The sequence below is a fragment of the Panthera onca genome, chromosome C1 (assembly GCF_046562875.1).
Source record: "Panthera onca isolate mPanOnc1 chromosome C1, mPanOnc1 haplotype 2, whole genome shotgun sequence".
In the NCBI taxonomy this organism is placed as follows: domain Eukaryota; kingdom Metazoa; phylum Chordata; class Mammalia; order Carnivora; family Felidae; genus Panthera; species Panthera onca.
Window position 1 is genome coordinate 36,576,485 of NC_138346.1, and position 19,363 is coordinate 36,595,847.

Sequence of the window (19,363 nt, forward strand, 5' to 3'; positions counted from 1 at the left end):
TATTCCCAACTAACCACTAAGCACAAATTATACAGATTCTTCTCCCAAGGAGTTTACTGTATGATGAAGAGAAGAGGTTTTCTAGTAGCACAATGTAAAAGATGATGAGTGTCATAAATGCCAGATAGAACGAGTGCCATCTCAGTTCAAAGGAGGGAGAGACTATTGCCAACTGCAGCGTATATGCATACACACATATGTACATAGTATTTTAGTGAATTACAGAATACATTTCTACAGCAACAACATTTGTCTGCAAATGTTACTTTTGTATATGCATTTATATTTGCAGAGTACATTAATTCCCTTTAGATGCTCAATTCTATCCACCCCCATCCTACAACCATGCTACATGCATAGGCTGCCTCTCCTAATAAAGAAATATTGTAATAAAGGGAGGTTTTATTAAACTAATGCAATAACGACATTTTCTTTGAGGATTTAACACATCATTTTTAATAATAAAAATCAAATTGTCATTGTTGTGCCCTGTATACCTTTTATTCAAATCAGCCTAAGTACTCTGGCTCCATGGCTGAGCAGTACTCTAGGGGGTGAAAGGAGGGTGAGTATTTTTAGCATTACACAAATGAATTTCAGCATACAGGTTCATAGTGGGGCTGTGGATTATGAATATGGAACCCAGGGAAACCTGTTTATATTCGTGAGCAGAGGGGGAAATGCCTGTCAGGAGTGTCTAGAAGGAAAGGAGATTGGAGATGAGGGAAGAATCACTTCTGTTAGGTCCGCTTTCTGACTATAGGATGTCAGCACTTTCTACAGCCATGCAGCTGGCTCCCCAGCTTCTGTAACTGTGTGTTAGTCCCTGGGATAGAAAAGCTCACTTTGTATGATTAGGCTGGGAATTTTGTATTACCTGGTCTTCACAAAAGAATACCAGTTTTTGGCTCTCATGTCAGCTGGAACCAGACATTTCAGAATTGTGTGAAAAGTAAGGCTGACAAATGAGCATGCAAGCATGAAGAGGGAAGTCGTGAAGATTGAGATGTGAAGAGTACCTTTGGAGGATTTTTGTTTGTTTTGTTTTTAAAGGGAAGTATGTGATAGATCATACTCAGGGGTAGGATGAAGGGTTGGCCGATATGACTGACAAGATCCTTTCTACCTTTGACCCTCTATGATTTTAATCTGTAAAATGGGGGTATACATGTCTTTGGACCTTGCTGACTGGTTAGGACATCATTTGTTTAAAGCAATATATAAATATGAACTAAATATATTTTCAGACTCACCATTGCATAATACATATGTCTCAATTCATGTATCCTTAGAGTTGTAGCTTGATTTCTGAAGATCATCATTAAATAGCTTATATACTTTGTTCATACATCCAACAATACATAATTAAAATACGTTATTAGGGGATGGGCTTTATTTTCTCTAAAATCTATCTTTGTTCAGATTGGAACTCAACACTTTGAAACTATTTGCTTAGATGATAAATGAGCATTTTTTGGTTGAGTTACTTCAAAGGTATATGTTACAATAAATATGTGAACAGTGCAAGTTACCCTTTATACCTCCCACTTCAACTGCCACAAACAGAAATGTAATTTACAGAAATGAAAACAGTCTCCAGCTAGCTTGAAGCTTTTTCCAAGGGGGAGCACCGGGGTTTGCTGGGCCAGTTTCCTCAGTACACACCTGGTATATATCACTTTAAAAAATAAATTATGCCTCATTAAATTACAATTAAATGGAATCATGATCATTTGTTTTTCTGGAAGGAAGATGTTTTGCATATTGAAAGCCTAATTTGTTGCAGGTGACAAAAAGGCTGAACAGATTATCTAATATCACTTCATTTTAGGGGTAATGTTTGCTGGTTATTTTGTGTATACTCCAGTAGTTCAGAATTATATTAATGTAGACTATAGTAGTTTCACTTCAAAACTTTATCAGTTTTTGTACCTATTTTTAAAGCTTTTAAGGAAAAGGACACTTCTCTCGGTGTTCTAGATAAGCCATGCTGTTTTTTTTTTTTTTCCTTCCAGGGTTTTAATACTGACCAATCCCTCCCTTGGCTAGTCTCATCGTTGTCTCTATATCTATGTACTATGTATATTTCAAATCCCAGCCAAGTTAAGTCCCACTTCTTCCAAAATGTTTTCCCTGAGTTGGCAATACTTTTACCCTCTTCTGAACTAAGCCGGCACTCATTCTATCTGGAATTTATGACACTTGTCATCTTTTACATTGTGTTTTTATAAACCATCATACAGTGAACTCCTTGGCAGCAGAATCTGTGTCTTCTTAATCTTTTCTTTCCTTTCTGAGCTTCATACCAAGTCATAAATAAGAAATGAATTAATAGACTGATCTGTCATTTTTTGGTAATGGGTACATTGAGTTTGGGGGTTTCCTAGATGAGCAATGGATAGTAGAGCCTGATCCGACAGAATTACTAAAGGTCTGGGAGATATCCAGAACAAGTGTCTGTTAAAATCTAGGCAGCAATGACCTCCAGTGTTGCTGTAAGTTCTGGAGTTGCCTGGGAAGGTCTGAGGGGCTCAGACTTAGCGTTCGTAAAACCTGGCCCAGGTTTTGGTTCTCTTCTTGCTCTCTTAGAATTAACGCTCAGCATAAGCAGTTTCTCACCTGTCCCAGACAAGGCCGCAAGGGCTAGTGCAGGAACTTAGAACTAAATTTTAGGGAGCCAGTCCTGGTAATGTTTCCCAAGCATTTCTGAGTTATCAGCATGTATTTTACCCAGGAACAATTTGGGGCAAACTATATAAATTGTTGAAGAAATATGGAAATCATAATAATGTAAACAAGAAAGCTCATCAACAGAAATTGCAGATTCAGAAACTATAAGGTCATTTCATTTGCCACATAGAAATATTGTTTAAAGTGCTCAAAATAATAAGTATATCAATTTTTCATTTTAAAAATCAGCCCAAATTGTTTTGTTTGTGGAGATAGCCTCTAGTAGCAACCGAGCTAGATGGCATCATATTATCTCTTGTGCTTTCAATTATTTTGTTTTTATTGAATTTTCTGCCAACATCATATACAAAATCCCCCATTAAAAGTCCAGGAAGAAGGCCAGTTTGAGGTTCTTTTTCCCACCTCGGTTCTTTTTTCAGTGACTTGTAACCCAAGAGCTGTTGTGCAAGGTGGCTTTCTTTCCTGTGCAGATGTTCACGCTACTCCTTTTCAGTCAACATGTTTCCTGGTCTTACATAACCTCAGCTAACACCATGCTGGGAATTGTGATAATCTCTCCCTTGAGAAGGCTCTGTTGCCTACAATGAGAGAAATTCTTAATGACCACTTTACTCAATACTTGCAATATGTTTTAATGTGATTACTGATATGAAAGTTTAATAAGCAATATCCCGGTTAATTTATTAATTTCCCTCAATTTTCACATTCTCAATATTCATGATCTTTCTATTCATAAAAGTACACTTTTTTTTTTCCCCCTCAGTGCCCAGGTGCCATGCCACATTCTCTGTATCTCAGGCTGCATATTGGGAATGTTTAAGTGACACCTCCCTCCTGGCCGGTTGATAATTAAAATGCGAGACAGCATAGTGGCAAGGGCTTTAGAAATATTTATGTGAGATAAATTATTAATTTATGTTCTATTCAAGACAGCTTCAATATGATAAACATTTACTTATCTTGATAATTAGATAAGGTGGTTTGTAGTGTAAATTATGCCATAGATTTTCTTTGGATTTTTTTTTTTTTCGCCATGATGATTTTCAGCTAACTAAATAAACTCACTCTACATTTATGAGCCTGCAGAATTTGGACTATATATTTTTTTAATTCAAGTTTAAACAGCGAGGAGCACATAAATAACCAAATGAAAAAGACTCAACAAAACAACTAAAACTCTTTTTGTGCTCACCAGTTAGCCACTTGTTATTGAAAATGTCTGAGGTAAAAAGAATCTGCTTTGGAACCATGGCTACACAGATGAGACTTTAAGTAAATAATTTAGAACAGTGTTCTCATTCTCTGGGGCAATAGTGGAGGCAGCACTGGCCACCTTGTTGGTTTGAGACTTTATCTTCAATTAGGCAAATAAAACAGAGGCAATAGTATATTCCACCAGCCCCTTAAAACACAAACATCGTGTCCCACTCACTTCAGAAATGATGCTGATGAGCAATCATTTACAAGGATGCTTTGTCTTGATTTTTCTTAGAGATGGATTCATTTCCCCATAAGGTTGTCCAACATGTAAAAAATGTAGGGGAAGGATTTCAGTGTAGGGGTGGGGGAGGGGGTGGGGGGGGGGGGAAGAAAAAAAACAGTCAACCAAGCCAAAAAGAGAAACAAGTAAAAGACCTCTATGCTTTGCAATAATTTTTTTATTGATTATGAATGAACAAACTTGCTATTTTGAACGTGGTCCATTAGAACAATAGTTTTTGTTATTTCACTATTTTGTATGTAAGATCTTTACTATAATGTACTCCACTTTCAAAAATAATTTCACAGAAGAAGAATATGTTTACAAACTGCCTTTGAAGTACCATAAGTATCGTTGTAATAACTAGTGTAAAGACTATATCCATGCAACCCCTAAAATTCCTCCCAGTTTGGCAGTCTGAGATTTATTAAAGTGCTAAAGTTGCTTATGCTAGAGAGAGAAAGGAGAGGAGGAGGAGGAGGGGACCGACTCATCCCGTATGCACTGAGTTCATTATTAAAGAAAGCTCAGAAAACATCAATCTTAGTGTCTTATTGGTATTGATTTTAAATCCACTTCCCTCTTGTCTCTCTACATATTAATTTAGAGATTTTTATCTTAGAACAAATTCACTATTAATATTTCAAGTTGCTTCATGCAAGTGGAAAGTAGGATAACTTAAGGCAGAACTGACTTTGAATTTCAAAAAAGAATCCATACCTAGATTGTGTAACATTTTCTGGAAGACAAATGTCTCTTGCTTCTAAAAGCATGATACATCTAGATTTTCTTATGCTCATTTTACCAATACAGTATTTTCACATTCATGTCCTACCTTTTCCTTTCCTTGGGCATGCATGCACACAGACACGCACTTAACATTTCTTCTGGCTTCATTGTGTGGCTTATTTCATTCTTGTTTGCAAAGACTTCTCTAATCAAAGCAACATGACACTCGTATTGCAGAACTATCATATGTCGTACTACGTGTACATCCTTATAAATTGTCTTGCATGATACTTTGAGTGGTGATTACCTCTTTAAAGTGCTAATAGCTGTGTGATGCACACTCTTGTGATATTTGCTTCACTACATTACAAATGCATTACTTATTTTTAAAACTTGCCTACCTTACCCTGAAGATTTCTTTCCAACCAGAGGTGGCATATTCTTCTTGGATCTAACACCTTTTTATATTTAAGCCATACTTTACAAATCTGATAGTGTTTTCTTTGCATTCATATTTCCCTCAGTGGAAATGTCTTTGGCACCTACTTTTCGCAATTTTGGGTTGCCCCGTGTGTTCTAAGATACAGAAGTTAGCATTTCAGCTCTTCCTGGAGGATGATCCTAGACTCTGGTCTCATATTGCCCTGAGAAGAGACACCCTGAATTGGAAGGTGGAAAGTGATGTCTCTTTGTGAAAATTTAACAAGAGTTCAGAATGGAAATTGTTTAGCTTTTGCCCAGATTACTTCAGTGATTAGAACTCCGGTTCTAGCCCTTTTCTTGCGTGTATACTACTTTTCTCTAGACTTGTCAACATTTTCCTTTCCTTTGTGAGTTCTCTGCCATCCGAGCACATGAAAACACCAATTTCCTATTTAAAGCTTTTTGGATGAGTCACATACTCAGAAATTATCTGAGTCTATACATGGCATTCTCTGATGTGTGCTCTGACCCCTCACCAGCTGTGCCTGTATTTCCATTGTTTTAACGACGGTGGGATTAGAGCTTCCCCAAGGAGGGCATCTCATGAAAAAAAGTTTGGGTGCCCTCTGGTACATATACGAGGATACCAATTATGTATGTGGATTGAGAAGCTATCAGAGGGTTAACACAAGTTATGGCCATTTGCTTTGTGTCTTTTTTTTTTCTTTTTTTTTTTTCTTTTTGCCATGAGAAACATCTATATTGAAAACAGTGGCCGGTCACACAGAAATTCAGCCAAACTTTTTTTTTTTTTTTAAGTCGATGTAAATCTCCCATGCTGTTTAAATGTCGGAACTAAATTTACCAAACTTGGCAGATTTGTAAAGCTGAGCAGGACTGCCAAGTGTTCCCAGTTTCAAGCAGAGAGAGTTCTAACAGTTCCTGAAATACTTGTAGGAGGCACCTGGTGGTAATTGCAGTTTCACAAGCCTTCCGAGCGCCTACCTTGCTAGCTGGCATCTCTGTACACTGACGATTATTACAGTGATGATAAAGTGTCAGAATAGAACGGTCCAGATTAAGGCACAGCCCTGGAAGGCAAGCACAGTCCCACAAAATCTTACTGCTGAAGAACCCTCAGCAATTAGACTGAGGTTCTTGACATCACAGCCAGCTGGTAATACCAACAAAGGGGGAGGGGGCAGATGATGGAAACCACACACGTACCTGCAGATATGACTTGGCCTGTTTTTCTTTTTTTTTCCTTTTAATCAGGGATTGTTGTCTGAGATTTTGCGTAAGGAAGAAGACCCTCGGACAGCCTCTCAGTCTCTTTTAGTAAACCTGAGGGCCATGCAGAATTTCCTCAATCTGCCGGAAGTGGAGCGGGATCGCATTTACCAGGACGAGAGGGAACGGAGCATGAATCCCAATGTGAGCATGGTCTCGTCAGCCTCTAGCAGTCCCAGCTCCTCCCGAACCCCTCAGGTGAGATATTTTTGCTCCGCTGACTTTTCAGTCTTGGCCTTGGAAACATCTTGCCTTCACTGATACTGCGTTTCTCTCAACAACTAAGAGACATAATTCAAAGATTTGTTGATCTGAGAATGTGAACCTCTGACCATGTAAGAATGGTTATCCTTTACTGTGTCATATGGTATTTCTGTCCCTTGAGGAAAGTACCATTCTTCCACACAGAAAAGGGCAGGAGTGGGTGGATAGGTAGGCTCCAGACTGTTTACACACAGCTACTTAGTTATCTAAGATGGAGTCAGGGGATTTGAATTGAAGCTGAGTTTACGTAGTAAGAACACTACTTTCCTTAAACTGTATATTAGCTTGGAAGCGGGGATCGGCGGAGGGGGGTGGGTTAGGGCTGGGGACAGGGACAAGGAGAGTAATCCAAGCTCTTGTTCATGCACTTCGAAAAAGACAAAATGGAGGAGAAATCTGTGTATGGTTGAAGCACGCGTATGGAGCGGCTGGATCAGAATGTTTGGGCGATCATTCAGGGATCCCTTAGAAAATGGTAGTGGGAAGGTATGCAGGCCTTAATGATTTTCCTTCCTTGGGTGATCTCCCTACAGGACTCAGTGACTCAGCTTTCCTTCTCTCCTTTTCTCCCCACACTTTAAAAGCATTCTGTTCTCAGGTCCTTCTGCAAATTCACATGTCTGGTAATGCTGTGAGCGTCAGCGATCCTAACTAAATGGTCAACATCTCAAGTCAGCCAAGTGTCCTTTCCAGTTCACGTCTGAGCCCATTCATTTCTAGCCTACTTTTTACTTCTCCCAAACTGTTACTGGTCAATAGATTTACGATAAAACCATCTGACTCGCTGTTGCCAGGATGACTGCAAGTTATGTCTCAAAACAAATACTTAACAAGTATGCATTTGTACAAATCAGAAAAATGGGTACTTTGTAACCAAAGTTTTTTTTTGTTTTTTTGTTTTGTTTTTGTTTTGTTTTGCTTAGTTTTGGTGTTATGAGTGTTTTCTGGTAAGTTCCAAGGAACTGATTAAACATAGGAGATTTTATTCTAGTAGAAATACTTGAGCTTTCTCAAGTACATCCATTTTTTTTCACACGTCGTAACTTTTTTTTTTTTAACTCTGCAATAGATTTTTAATTGAAGATCGTTTTCTGTCATGTAGTGCCAAATTGTGATACTTTCACCTTAGTCTTTGGTGAATTATGAGTTTTAGGTACTGTTAAACCAAAAATAAGTCTCTTGACTGCTTACTTTGGATGAGTGTAATGAAGCATTTTTCTTTTTATTTATTTTTTTAAAATCTTGAGGCATATATATTGAGCTATGGAATTGGACGAGTTGTTAATTTGCACTAATATTTACTTCTATTAAATTCACCAATATTGTTGCCACTTTTGAAGCCCATTAAATCATTATAGAGAGTCCAGCCATGCTTCATGGCCATTTAACCAGCTCTTCTCAAAAAGTCATTTCTACTTGTTAGAAAATAAGTCAAGTCCAGGTTGTTTTTCCATTTCCTTGTAATATTTTTCTAATGCAATTATATCTTAGGCACCTTTTCAAAGACCTGAAAGCTTTCAGAGCCAGACCAATTTATCAGGCAAAACAACCAGGGTCAGTATTTTGCTGTATTGAACAGCAGAAAAATCTCATCTAGAAAATTCCCAGGTAGAAGTGCCCTTTGGGGACAAGAATAACAGGGAAATTGATCATTTAATTTCACAGTTTTGAGATTTCTGAATATAAATATAAAATCTTCTTCTCAAAATAGTTTTGAGAATATAGTCATGCCACTGGCATTTGTACATTCTCTGGAACTTTCTTTTTCTGTTAAACATTGAGAAAGGGAAGTTATTAAAGTCTTTTAAAACATTTCATGATTACTTACTTAAACTTCTTTACATACATATCTCAATAGTAAAGATCCTTAGTAAAGCTTTCATTTGTGAGAACAAATATTATAGGAATACCCACTGATTAAGCTTTTAGTTGGAGCTAGCAATCTAAAATACCCAGGCAGCCCCATGTAGGTTGATGGAGAATATTTCCTAGACCCCATCAACATTTTATTACCAGTTTAAAACAAATGGAGGAAATTTAAAATGTAAAATCAAATCTTCAGAGCCCCATCTCATAATCTTTCAGTTGGCCAGTATTTCTTGATGTACTTAATGACGACAAAACAACAGCATAAGGATAAAAACGATCACACTGAGCACTAACTGTGTGTCAGGTATTGTGAGCATTTTGCATGAATTCAATCCTCACCATTTTGTGTTGTTATTCCCATTTTACAGATGAGGAAACTAAGGTTTTAATGGGTTAAGTAATTTGTGCAAGGTCACATGATTGAGTGGTAGAGCTAGGATTTGATCACTGATTATTTTGATTCCAAGGCCTGGGCTCCTAACCATATATTATAGTGCCCTGAGAGGTTTTTCTTTAGCCTCTAGGGTTCTAGAGGAGATTTGACCAGTCTAATAAGATGAGATAGTCAGTGAGGCTAATGAAGAAATTTCAGTTGGGAAAGGCAGAAATGATACGCTAAAATATGCACTTAGCAGGAAAAGCACTGCAAGTTAAACTAGAAATTTTGAGAAGAAAAAGGAGTTTCTTGAAAAAAAAAAATGACAGAAAATTGGATTATTGTGGGAAGACCCCAAACTAGAAAGCAAGAAGATGCTTGTAAAAACAGCATCCAGTCTACACTGGAGATTTTGGAGGTGGGATAGCACAGTGGTCCCCAGCCAATGCTTTGGAGCTGGAAACTCCTGAGTTCCGATCATGGTTCCTTCAATTGCTGCTGTCTTTCCAGGAAGTTAAGTGTCTTCTTTTATTTTCACTTGTCTTCCTTAGTCAAATGAACATAATAAAGTCTGATGTACTGGGTTCTTCAAATAATTAAATGAAATAACAAAAGCAAAAACACTTTCTGGAGTGCCTGGCAAATAAAAAGTATCACATACCTTACAGTTATTATTACCTTGCAGTAACTAGAGTTTTAGGGAGACAGGGAGAGAGGAGAATGCAAAAATCAGTGAGCAATCTTATGAATTAAAGCCTTCATAGAAACTTAGGACATTAACTCGGGCTTCAAGATGCTACGGAGAATGATCCCACAGTATCCAGACTGCATGCTGTGTCCCTCTCCAAATCTGCGTGCTGCTTAAATCAGTGGGGGAGTAGCTCAGGGCCTCCATAGAAGGAAAGTAATGATCTGGTGACAACTGCCTTGGTTGGGGATTCTAGGGTGAGTGCAGACAGAAAAATTTCAGTTTAGTTCAAATCAGCCAGCTGTGCTCAGGTGCCAAAAATTGGTGCCCACTCTGCCCACAGTCCTGCTCCCTGGGGTTCTGAGAAGGCTTCCCAGCCCCCTGCCCCCTCCCCACCCCTCATTACACACCAGAGGAAATGCTCTGGCAGTCTTTTGGATCATGGAGATGCAAATGTTTTAGGGTTATCTCAACCCCAAGAAGTACAAACACCTTCTATATTGTCCTTCATTTGTCTCTGAAGCTGATGGGAAATCATTCAATTAAAACGAACACGACAGAATACATAAAACCACAATATGAGTTTAAGAAAATGAAAACGGCACATCAAAGGCATTCTGAAGCCTAGTTTTATGAAATGAAATTTTGTTTCATTTCCACTGATTTCCTAGGTGAAATTAGGTGACTGTCTGGGTAGCATAATGATGATAGTGATGGGAAACCATACATACTCAAATGACATATGTAAAGCTTTAATAAAGAATGAGCGAGACTCGGGGGAGTGCATTAAATTGAGTAATAATTTATTATTTAGAGACCTCTACCCATTTACTCATTTTTTTTTTTTTCTGGAAGAATTGACTCTTCCTCCTAGGTGTGCCATTTTTAGAAAGAAAGAGGTAACTCTGTGTGTGTTCTGCATGCTTGTTTTCCAGTTAGGTGATCTCTTATAGTTTGGTACCTGGGGTAGCCATCGTACCTGTGAACCGTCTAGGATACCGTGAGGAAAAGAACAGGGTTGACAGGACTCTGCATGTCCTATAGGAATGCACTGCAATTATTTCCAATCACAATTAACCTGATTAGAATAATGGACAGGAAGTGTCCCTTTGTAGCTAATGCAGTTTGGCATCAGCTGACTGAAATCCTTTGATAATTTCTGCACAGATGGCTGGGCTGAATGCAGCACTTTTTAAATTATTATTTTCATGGTCTCTTGGTAGGCCAAAACCTCGACACCGACAACAGACCTCCCCATTAAGGTGGACGGCGCCAACGTCAACATCACAGCTGCCATTTATGACGAGATCCAACAGGAGATGAAAAGGGCCAAGGTGTCTCAAGCCCTGTTTGCCAAAGTGGCTGCAAATAAAAGTCAGGTGAGTGGTTTTTAAAAGAGCAAAAGCGAGGGCTGGAATTAGACCATTCTCCTCCCACCAATAAAAATACATCTGTTCCTATAATAATAATAACAATAATAATCCCAAGGGAACCTGTCATGTTCTGCCTTTTGCTCTATGGTTTGCTTTTATTCCCACTGGAGTTTAAAATAGAGACTAAGTTAAAATCCAGATTTTTTTCTTTTAAAGATTTTTTTTTTCAAATAGAATCAACCTTGAATGATTTCTCTCATAATTCTAAGCACTGCTGTGTATCCACTTTCCTTTCTTTTTTCTTTCTTTTCTTTCTTTCTTTTCTTTCTTTCTTTCTTTCTTTCTTTCTTTCTTTCTTTCTTTCTTTCTATGTTGAGCAAAACTTAGCATGTACAAAATAGCATCTTCCTGAGACTCAGTTAGTTGGAATCTTGTCTCATCCCTTCTCTTATTCCCACCAGGGGAACTGCTGACTTTGTTATAATAACCTCTTTTCTCCAGCCCCAGAGACACCTTGCCATGTCAGGTGTTTCTTTTATGTGTAGAATACAGTTGTTTTTCCAGGAAAAAACACATGTGTGGGGTGGTGGGGGAGTCCAGAATGAGTGCTAAAATTCATAACAGAAAAACATAGAAGCTTATCCAGTACAGTTTCTCAGTGTCGGGATTGTGGGGAATGGAATACTCCAGGGAGAAGGGGAGACAGATGCTTAGGTTTTTTATTTCTGTAAGCAGCAACAGTTGATGGGACTCACTATCTGTCTCAATTCGTTTAAAGGGACAACTACCACCCTATCCTCGAATGGGTTAGGTTGAGGTGGTTACTTATTTATCCCTAGGATGAATAATTATCCAGTGCAGGGTGGAGGAAACAAAAGTTAGCTGAAGCATAATTTTGAGGATCCTTTGATTCTGAGCTTGATTTCCTCTGTGGCCTCGCATGACAAATGTTTTCATCCCACATATGTAAATGGTATAATGGTCCAGCATCTCCTTAACAGATCTTCTGTTGTGTGCTGTAAAGAAAAGGAGTTACTGAATATTGTATTTCTATTAAGCAGGAAGATTTTCAATGAAAATTCAGTTACCATTTTTAAAATGATAGTTAAATACTGTATAGTTGTTTTTTTTTTCTGTAGTTTCGCAGTAACCTTACTTATTTTTCAGATTTTGATAAAGGGAACGGAGTAGAATATCAAGGAATTTAGAAGAGGATTGAAATATTCATTTCCCTGTTTATTTTAAGGATAGTCATTTTTGCTGATTATTCTTTCTCTTCGCTCACCAATGAAATCATTGAAATACAGTTTGCTAAGATACGATGTCCACCATAGTATGAAATACATGAAAGGAAAACACCATAGAGCCTTCTTAAACTGTTAAATGCATAAAATCCCATGTACCACATGGCAAAATATAATGAGAGTTGGGGCTGTTAAACGAATAAAGCTGTTAAATGCATAATGCCACTTGGCAAAACTACTGTGCATTTAATGGTTTTCCACTGTGTAATAAAGGACATATGTGGTAAGTGTGCAGTGAGTATAAAAGCTGCACAATTGATTTTGCAAACCTTCCCCTTAGTTGTGACTTGACGTAAATATCAACGTTTCACTCAGTCCTTCTTTCATAAGCAGCTTTGAAGAAAAACTGAAACCCATAGTCTAAGAGCTTGATTCAAACTGCCTGTAACCTTTCTGCTCACTTGGCACCAATGGCTCTTGGAAATGGTGATGCCTCCAGCCTCCCAAAATAATTCAGGTGGCTGATTGGAAGCTGTATTTGCCAGTTGGCACGGCTTGGCTCTCCAAATTTTTGATGCCTCCTGAAGAACTCAGTAGCCCTGATTTTGTAGAATCTGGAGGAAAATGTACTTCTGGGAATTAATATGCTAAAGGGTAAGATTAAGGATTGAGCCTCAGTGGGGATAAGTTGCTTTGAGGATTTTCTGGTTTTCGTTGGGACAGTGACCTCATTGTCAATTATGAATGGAGAACCTTATTGTAGCTAGCTGACTAGACTGGCAAATCAGGTTCTAAGATTTTATAAAAACGGTACCCCCAAACAAAGTGAACTTACCTGATAGTTTCTAAGGCAATTTAACATAAGATATAAGATACTCACTCCCTTTTGTAAGTACCATCATTCACTTCGTAAAGAGCATATTTAGTGAAACTAATTGCAGTATTTGGTACCTTGTATATATATATATTTGGCATGTCATCCATAAGGGGTGTGTGTGTGTGTGTGTGGCCAAAATACTTAACCACTCCAAGCTGCAGTGGGAAGTGGCCACGCCCTCTTTATTGGATTGTGAAGATTGAGAATACAGAGATTTTCATTTCCTCTTCTGCATTCCCTTTCTTCCCTCCATGTTTCTTTGGAGGGATCAGAAGTTCTTGGAGTGACTAAAGCAGCAGAAAAATAACAAGGGCTCTCTATTGTCTTGGAGATAAAATTAGAAGACCTTTAATTAGGAACTCTTATGAACTGGAGTCAGATTGGAACCTTGTGAAGGCTCAGTTCAAATATGCGGAGCAACCCCTTCCCTTCCATTTTAAATTTCTTTTAAAGTAGAAGTGAACCCTCCATTAAACCTCATCCACTCTCTATTCTGAATTGCTGTCATCAGCTATTAAGAATAATACCTAAAGCTTTGTGTTAGGCAAACTTTGAATGAGAAGTGGGACAAAGAAAGGAGAATTTTGGAGAGATTAGGGTGGTCCTTGAGGGCTGTAAGTGTTTAGGGACACAATGGGAAGAGGGGTTCAGAAAAGGAGTTGAAAGGGTGACTACCTCGTACAGTTTGTCTATGGTCCTGTTGGCAAAAATATATTACTGGAAGTGTGTTTGTGTGGTACGTCAGGATGCATTTGTAGGCCTCTTTCTCCAGTTCAGCTCTAGCTCCTTTGTCATGCATGACCAGTCTATCATCGAATTCCATTGAGTGTCTCCTATCTGACCTTGTTTTCCTCTTCATTGGAGAGGAGTCAAAGAAGGAAAAGCAGAAGAAAAAAATCAGGGGGAAAGGTATGGTTATGCATATGTTTATTTCACCTCATTTTCAATTTAGGATCAGTGTGTGTGTGAGAGAGAGAATCCTGAGGGTTATCCTTTTGTTTTTTTTCTTTCTTCAGAATATTCAGATTGTTGATGGTCTTTATTATTGGTCAGTGATTGAAGTTCTCTGTGAATTATGAGTCCTTAGTAGGAGGGGTCCTCAGTAGGAACCATCATTTAAAATCATACAGAACATTTTCTGTGTCACCTCAGTATGACCCTTACATACAAAGCCACCAGGGAATGAATGCCCCGGTGTGCAATTTGAGTGGCCACAGGATTCCTTGTTCTTCCATTGCTTCTTGTACTCTCCTTTTTCCTCTTACACTCCGTGGGATTGCTTTCTCCCTTTGTCCCCAACTGCACCTATCACACATGATCTGGGAAGTGGGAGTCCAGAGAGATGAAGCACAGTAGCCCACTACAGTCCTCCAGGGCTGACCATGTGCTCTGTGACAGCATCTTCAGCCACATTTCTTTCCCTTGACGTCAACTGTTCCTTTCCCCAGGAATGAATTCACTGTTTCTCTCATATACTGACCTCTTTTCCTTTTTATAGTCTACAGTAGTTCAGCTCATTGAATGCTGAGGATGATCTAAAGTTGGTGTTTTTTGGCAAAGAGAGTGAGTCTTTCTTTATTATTTGTATACCCAGAGACCCAACTCTATGTACGTGACTGCCTTTTCCTACTATGTTTGGGTAAGAATGGAGTAGGTAGAAAGATGGGAAGGGGCTTATTTTAATTTCTCTTCTCCCATGTCCCCATTTAAAAATATAAAAGACAACAAATGAACAAAACCTTTAACAAGGCACTGGGTTTCCTTCCCTTTTTTTGGTGGTGGTGAGGGCTTGCTTTCTATATTAGGAAAGTAGAGAGCTGCTGAGGCACTGCAAAAAGGAGAGATAGATAACCTGGTTGTGAAATCTCAGATGGTGGCAATGGAAGAGCCAACCCCAGAGGCTGCTGGGGTAACAGAAAGAGAGTCATCTGGGAACAAACAGGGACCCACGGGGCTGTCTGGTGAGATGACATAGGATGTCCTCATCTCCACCAAGAGTTAAAAGACCCTGGAGTTCCCCTCCCTGCCACACACACTTCTCCACTCCCACAAGCCACAGAAGCTAACACTAGGATCAGGGATAGGAAAGTCCTTATTCTTACTGCATGGAGAAGTCAGAGAGGGAGCCATAATCATGATCTTACTATAGCTGGGGAAGATGAGTTTCTGGCCTCCAGTACACAATTCTGAAATCCTGTTCCGCATAGAAGCTGTGTGCTCCATGGTGATTGGGTTTCAGTATGTTCTACGCTTTATGTACATTAGGATTAAGTAGATTTTGTGTACTGACCTTTATTCCTTCCTTACTACTTATGTTTCTATCCAACAAAATTATATTCCATGTTCCTACTGACTTAATAAATTGTATTCCTGAGTAGAAGGCTACTTAGCTTTAGATGTAGATTACAAACTCAGATTTTATGAACTTTCTTTCCTATCATAAAATCTCCCCTTATACATGGTCTAATTTGCTTAACACTCTGAATGATTAAAATATGCAGCTCTTTACGACAGATCCTTTTAAAATAAAGCAAAAGCAAAGGAAAGATAGACAACTCTACATAAAGAAAAACATCACATTCAGTATATGTACTAAGATGTTTTCTTCGTTTAGTCATGGGCTATCACATTAACCTTTGCTTTTGTGTCTCTTAAAAATGCCCAGGCACAATTTAGTTGTACATAGTTCTTTTTTTTAAAGCAAAAACTTCTATTTTATGATTGCTTAAGTAATAGCATTCTTATTTTTAAAAATTTAGAAAATGAAGAAAAGTATGAAGGTAAAAACATGAATCACCTGTAATTCTACAGTGCAGGGGTAGTTACTATTAACATCGTAATTTTTTTAAAATTTATTTTTTGAGAGAGAGCGCAAGCAGGGGAGGAGCAGAGAGAGAGGGAGAGAGAATCCCAAGCAGGCTCCATACTGTCAGCACAGAGCCCGATGCAGGACTCAAACTTATGAACTGTGAGATCATGATCTGAGCCAAAACCAAGAGTCAGATGTTTAAGTGACAGCCACCCAGGCACCCCACTATTAACATTTTAGAGTCTTTCTTTCTAATGTGTAGTGTGTGTGTGGATGTGCACATGCATGTTATATCCTAATTGAGATCATGCTGTACAACACGTAATTGTAAGACAAGTTAAAACTATAATTTTTTTTTTAAGCCCAGCTTTTCATGTAGGAGAGTAAATTTACAAAGTATAAAATACTACCTTTTATCTCATCATTAGTTTCTTAGCCTTTCAGAAATATCACACAGAGATCAAGGTTTTGCCACTTTGCTCAAAAAGATGTTTGACATTTATCTTAACTTACTACATTCCCTTTATGGGAATGGCTTTACTGGAGCTGGGATATCTCAGGCTATCAGGAGTACATGTTTGGCTGCGCCATCTCTCTGGCATAAAAAGTGACAGGAAGTGGTAGCCATGTGAGTGGGTGGTCTCAGTCTCACTCTTAATGATTTTGCTGTCTCCTATTTAGCATGTAAGGCAGGCTAAAACGTGGCATGTAGCCATCCTCAGTAGCCGCCCCTTCCTGCCAGGCTGCTTTCTCAGTAATGCAGTCATATCGACAGCCTATCAAGGAGAACTTTCTACTTTTGTCAATTGTCACTTACTACAATTTCAGGCGTATCCACCAAATTCAAATAGAAAAAAATTAATGTATTTACACTACAATTACCATTTGAAAAAAGTTACTATGCCAAGTAGTGAAGAAATTAGATTTCTCAACATTCTCAAATGCCAGATTAAAGCAGGCAGTCAACACAATGATGTTTAAGCGTCAAATTGAGCCCTTCATTCTCTGCCTTTTTTTTTTTCAGCATAATCTCAAAAGATTACATTCTGTTGAGATTATCAGCAGAAATTCCCTCAAGGTCTCAGTTTTTGTACCAATCTTATAGTATGGGGTTCTTTTTACCAACCCACAATTAATTATGTTAATGTTTCATGCTCTAAAAGTAGCTTTTAAGGAAGCCTTTATTTAGATATCAATGAAGATTAATCACAGAGTTCATAGGCAGTTTTTAAAAGTCAGATACCTTTACCCATGGCTCAAGTTTTTGTACAAGTTTTAAGCACATCTTTATCTACTGCAGAAATCCTTGAGTTACATTATTTTTCCAGTTCATGGCATGGCACCTTTGTAAACTTACTTGTGAAGCAAATCAGGTTGACCTATTAAAACTACTTCTCCAAACTCTTCCAGCCCTCTTACAAAGAGCACATTGAGTTAAATCAGGGTTCTTATAGCTGGAGAATGTTTGTGCCTATGAAGAGCCCCTACCACTTTGCTGTAGAAACTGTGTAATCATCTTCCTTTCACAGGGCCAAGACCAGGGTGAAGCAAGCTGGGTCCTAGGTATTAATGTGAAGGAGGCACACACTTTCAGAGCCGCACTCCTTAAATTTTGTGCATTAGTTGTTTGCTTGCCTCACTCTGGCCCCAGCTCTGATCTTTCAAAAAAAAAAAAAAAAAAATTCTTATTCCCAGTTTCCTCTGTGTCTGGGTTCCCCTCCTCCACCCGCCCCTGCACTTACAAATTTTTGAGGCAGTTTGCAAAATATATGGTATTATGTCACAGGTATGTGGAATTTGGACCTGAAGTCAGGGACTTGAAATATTTTGGTTCTTTTCTGCTTGATGTTTTAGCCTAGAACATTTTGCTATTAATACCTTTCTGGTATTTAAGTGGAGAAGTAGAAAATTCCAGATTCATTCATCTTTTTGACAGATATGGATGGCTTTTTCAGGTGCATATTGTCATGTAGGCATGTATGTATGTGTGTACATATTTATATAAAATCATACCATGTCTCCACATTATTATATAGCTTTGTTTCTCCCATGCATCTTTGGCAAGGAGGGAGATTTTATGAAATCCCCCTTTGTCTTGAGTCCTCTGTAACAGAAGTTAAGGAGTTGTTTTGAAATAAAATTTTCATTACTCTCAATTACAGATTCAATCTTTACAAACACATCCATAGAAATGTGAGAGACATGCCCAGAGACAGCTGAAAATTGGTCCCCATGAAAATAGTTTAGAACTTAGTGTACAATTTTGAAAAATACAAAAAGAAGCAGATCATTTTTACTTACCACATTCAAGGTATAAAATAATTAACCTTGAACTGTAACCAAATGCTAAGCACAAACCTTTCTCGGGTTTAGATGACCTCCCCGTCAGGGAGTCACTGAAGCCCTTGACAAGTCTCCCTTGCAGTTAGCCTTTTATCCATTTCAGTTTTCTTGATTAGGTTATCTTGAATCATTAGGGGGTTTATTTATTTTAATAGACACTTATTGGATTCATGAAAAGAGAATTTGGTGACTAAGAAACAAGAGCTGAATATTATCTGGCTCATTTCACACTTCAGAAGAGTCTCAACCAGCTGAAGAGAAATCCTTTCACAGTTACAAAAGTTTGTTTGGGGACTTTATGTGCTTCCATTTAGAAAGCGACTGTCTGTGGTTAATAATATGAATTTTCTTTTGAGACACTCAGAAAACATTTCCTTTTGGTTACATATGCTGACATTTTCTGTATTGAGGATGTGGGTGAGTAAATGGCCTTTTACATTTCTGTGCAAGAAGCTTTGAGTCATTCTCCTAAAGAACTGTTCATTTGCTGACTTATTCATTCATTGGAGTTCCTAGAGGGGCAAAGGGGGGGGTGTGGTGGCAGTGGGGGGGGTTCTTACTATTTCTAGGCTGAATTCACTTATCAGCTCTGTGTTAGGCCCCTAGGGCACATTACAACAGAATGACTGTGACAAGGCCCTGTCTTCAAGGCAAATACAACCTTACTTACTTACTTACTCACTCACTTTCTCTCTTTGTAGATCAGACTAGGCTGTAAACTTGTGTTTGTTGCTAAGCAAATGCTGGTTTGTATTTATTCTTAAATATTTTAAAAACTAGGAAAGTTGTCATCAACACTTAAACTTTTTAAAACTTAGACTTTTTAAAGGAAAAAACATGGGGCCTGGGAGAAGTTGGAGTCATTACCAGTGTCCTGGGGTAGGAAAATCACTCAGTACACAGTGAC

The 19,363-nt window shown here is 38.3% G+C and overlaps 1 protein-coding gene across 3 annotated transcripts in view; it reads left to right on the plus strand.

The window, feature by feature from the left end:
• The window catches only part of SATB2 (SATB homeobox 2), a 194,324-nt gene that overhangs the window by 129,074 nt on the left and 45,887 nt on the right, over positions 1-19,363 (plus strand). For all 3 annotated transcript variants that reach the window (XM_060622819.3, XM_060622817.3, XM_060622820.3), the window contains 2 exons: positions 6,599-6,811; positions 11,034-11,189. In XM_060622819.3, coding sequence (XP_060478802.1) covers positions 6,599-6,811; positions 11,034-11,189 — 369 coding nt within the window. The remainder of the gene's footprint in view (positions 1-6,598; positions 6,812-11,033; positions 11,190-19,363) is intronic.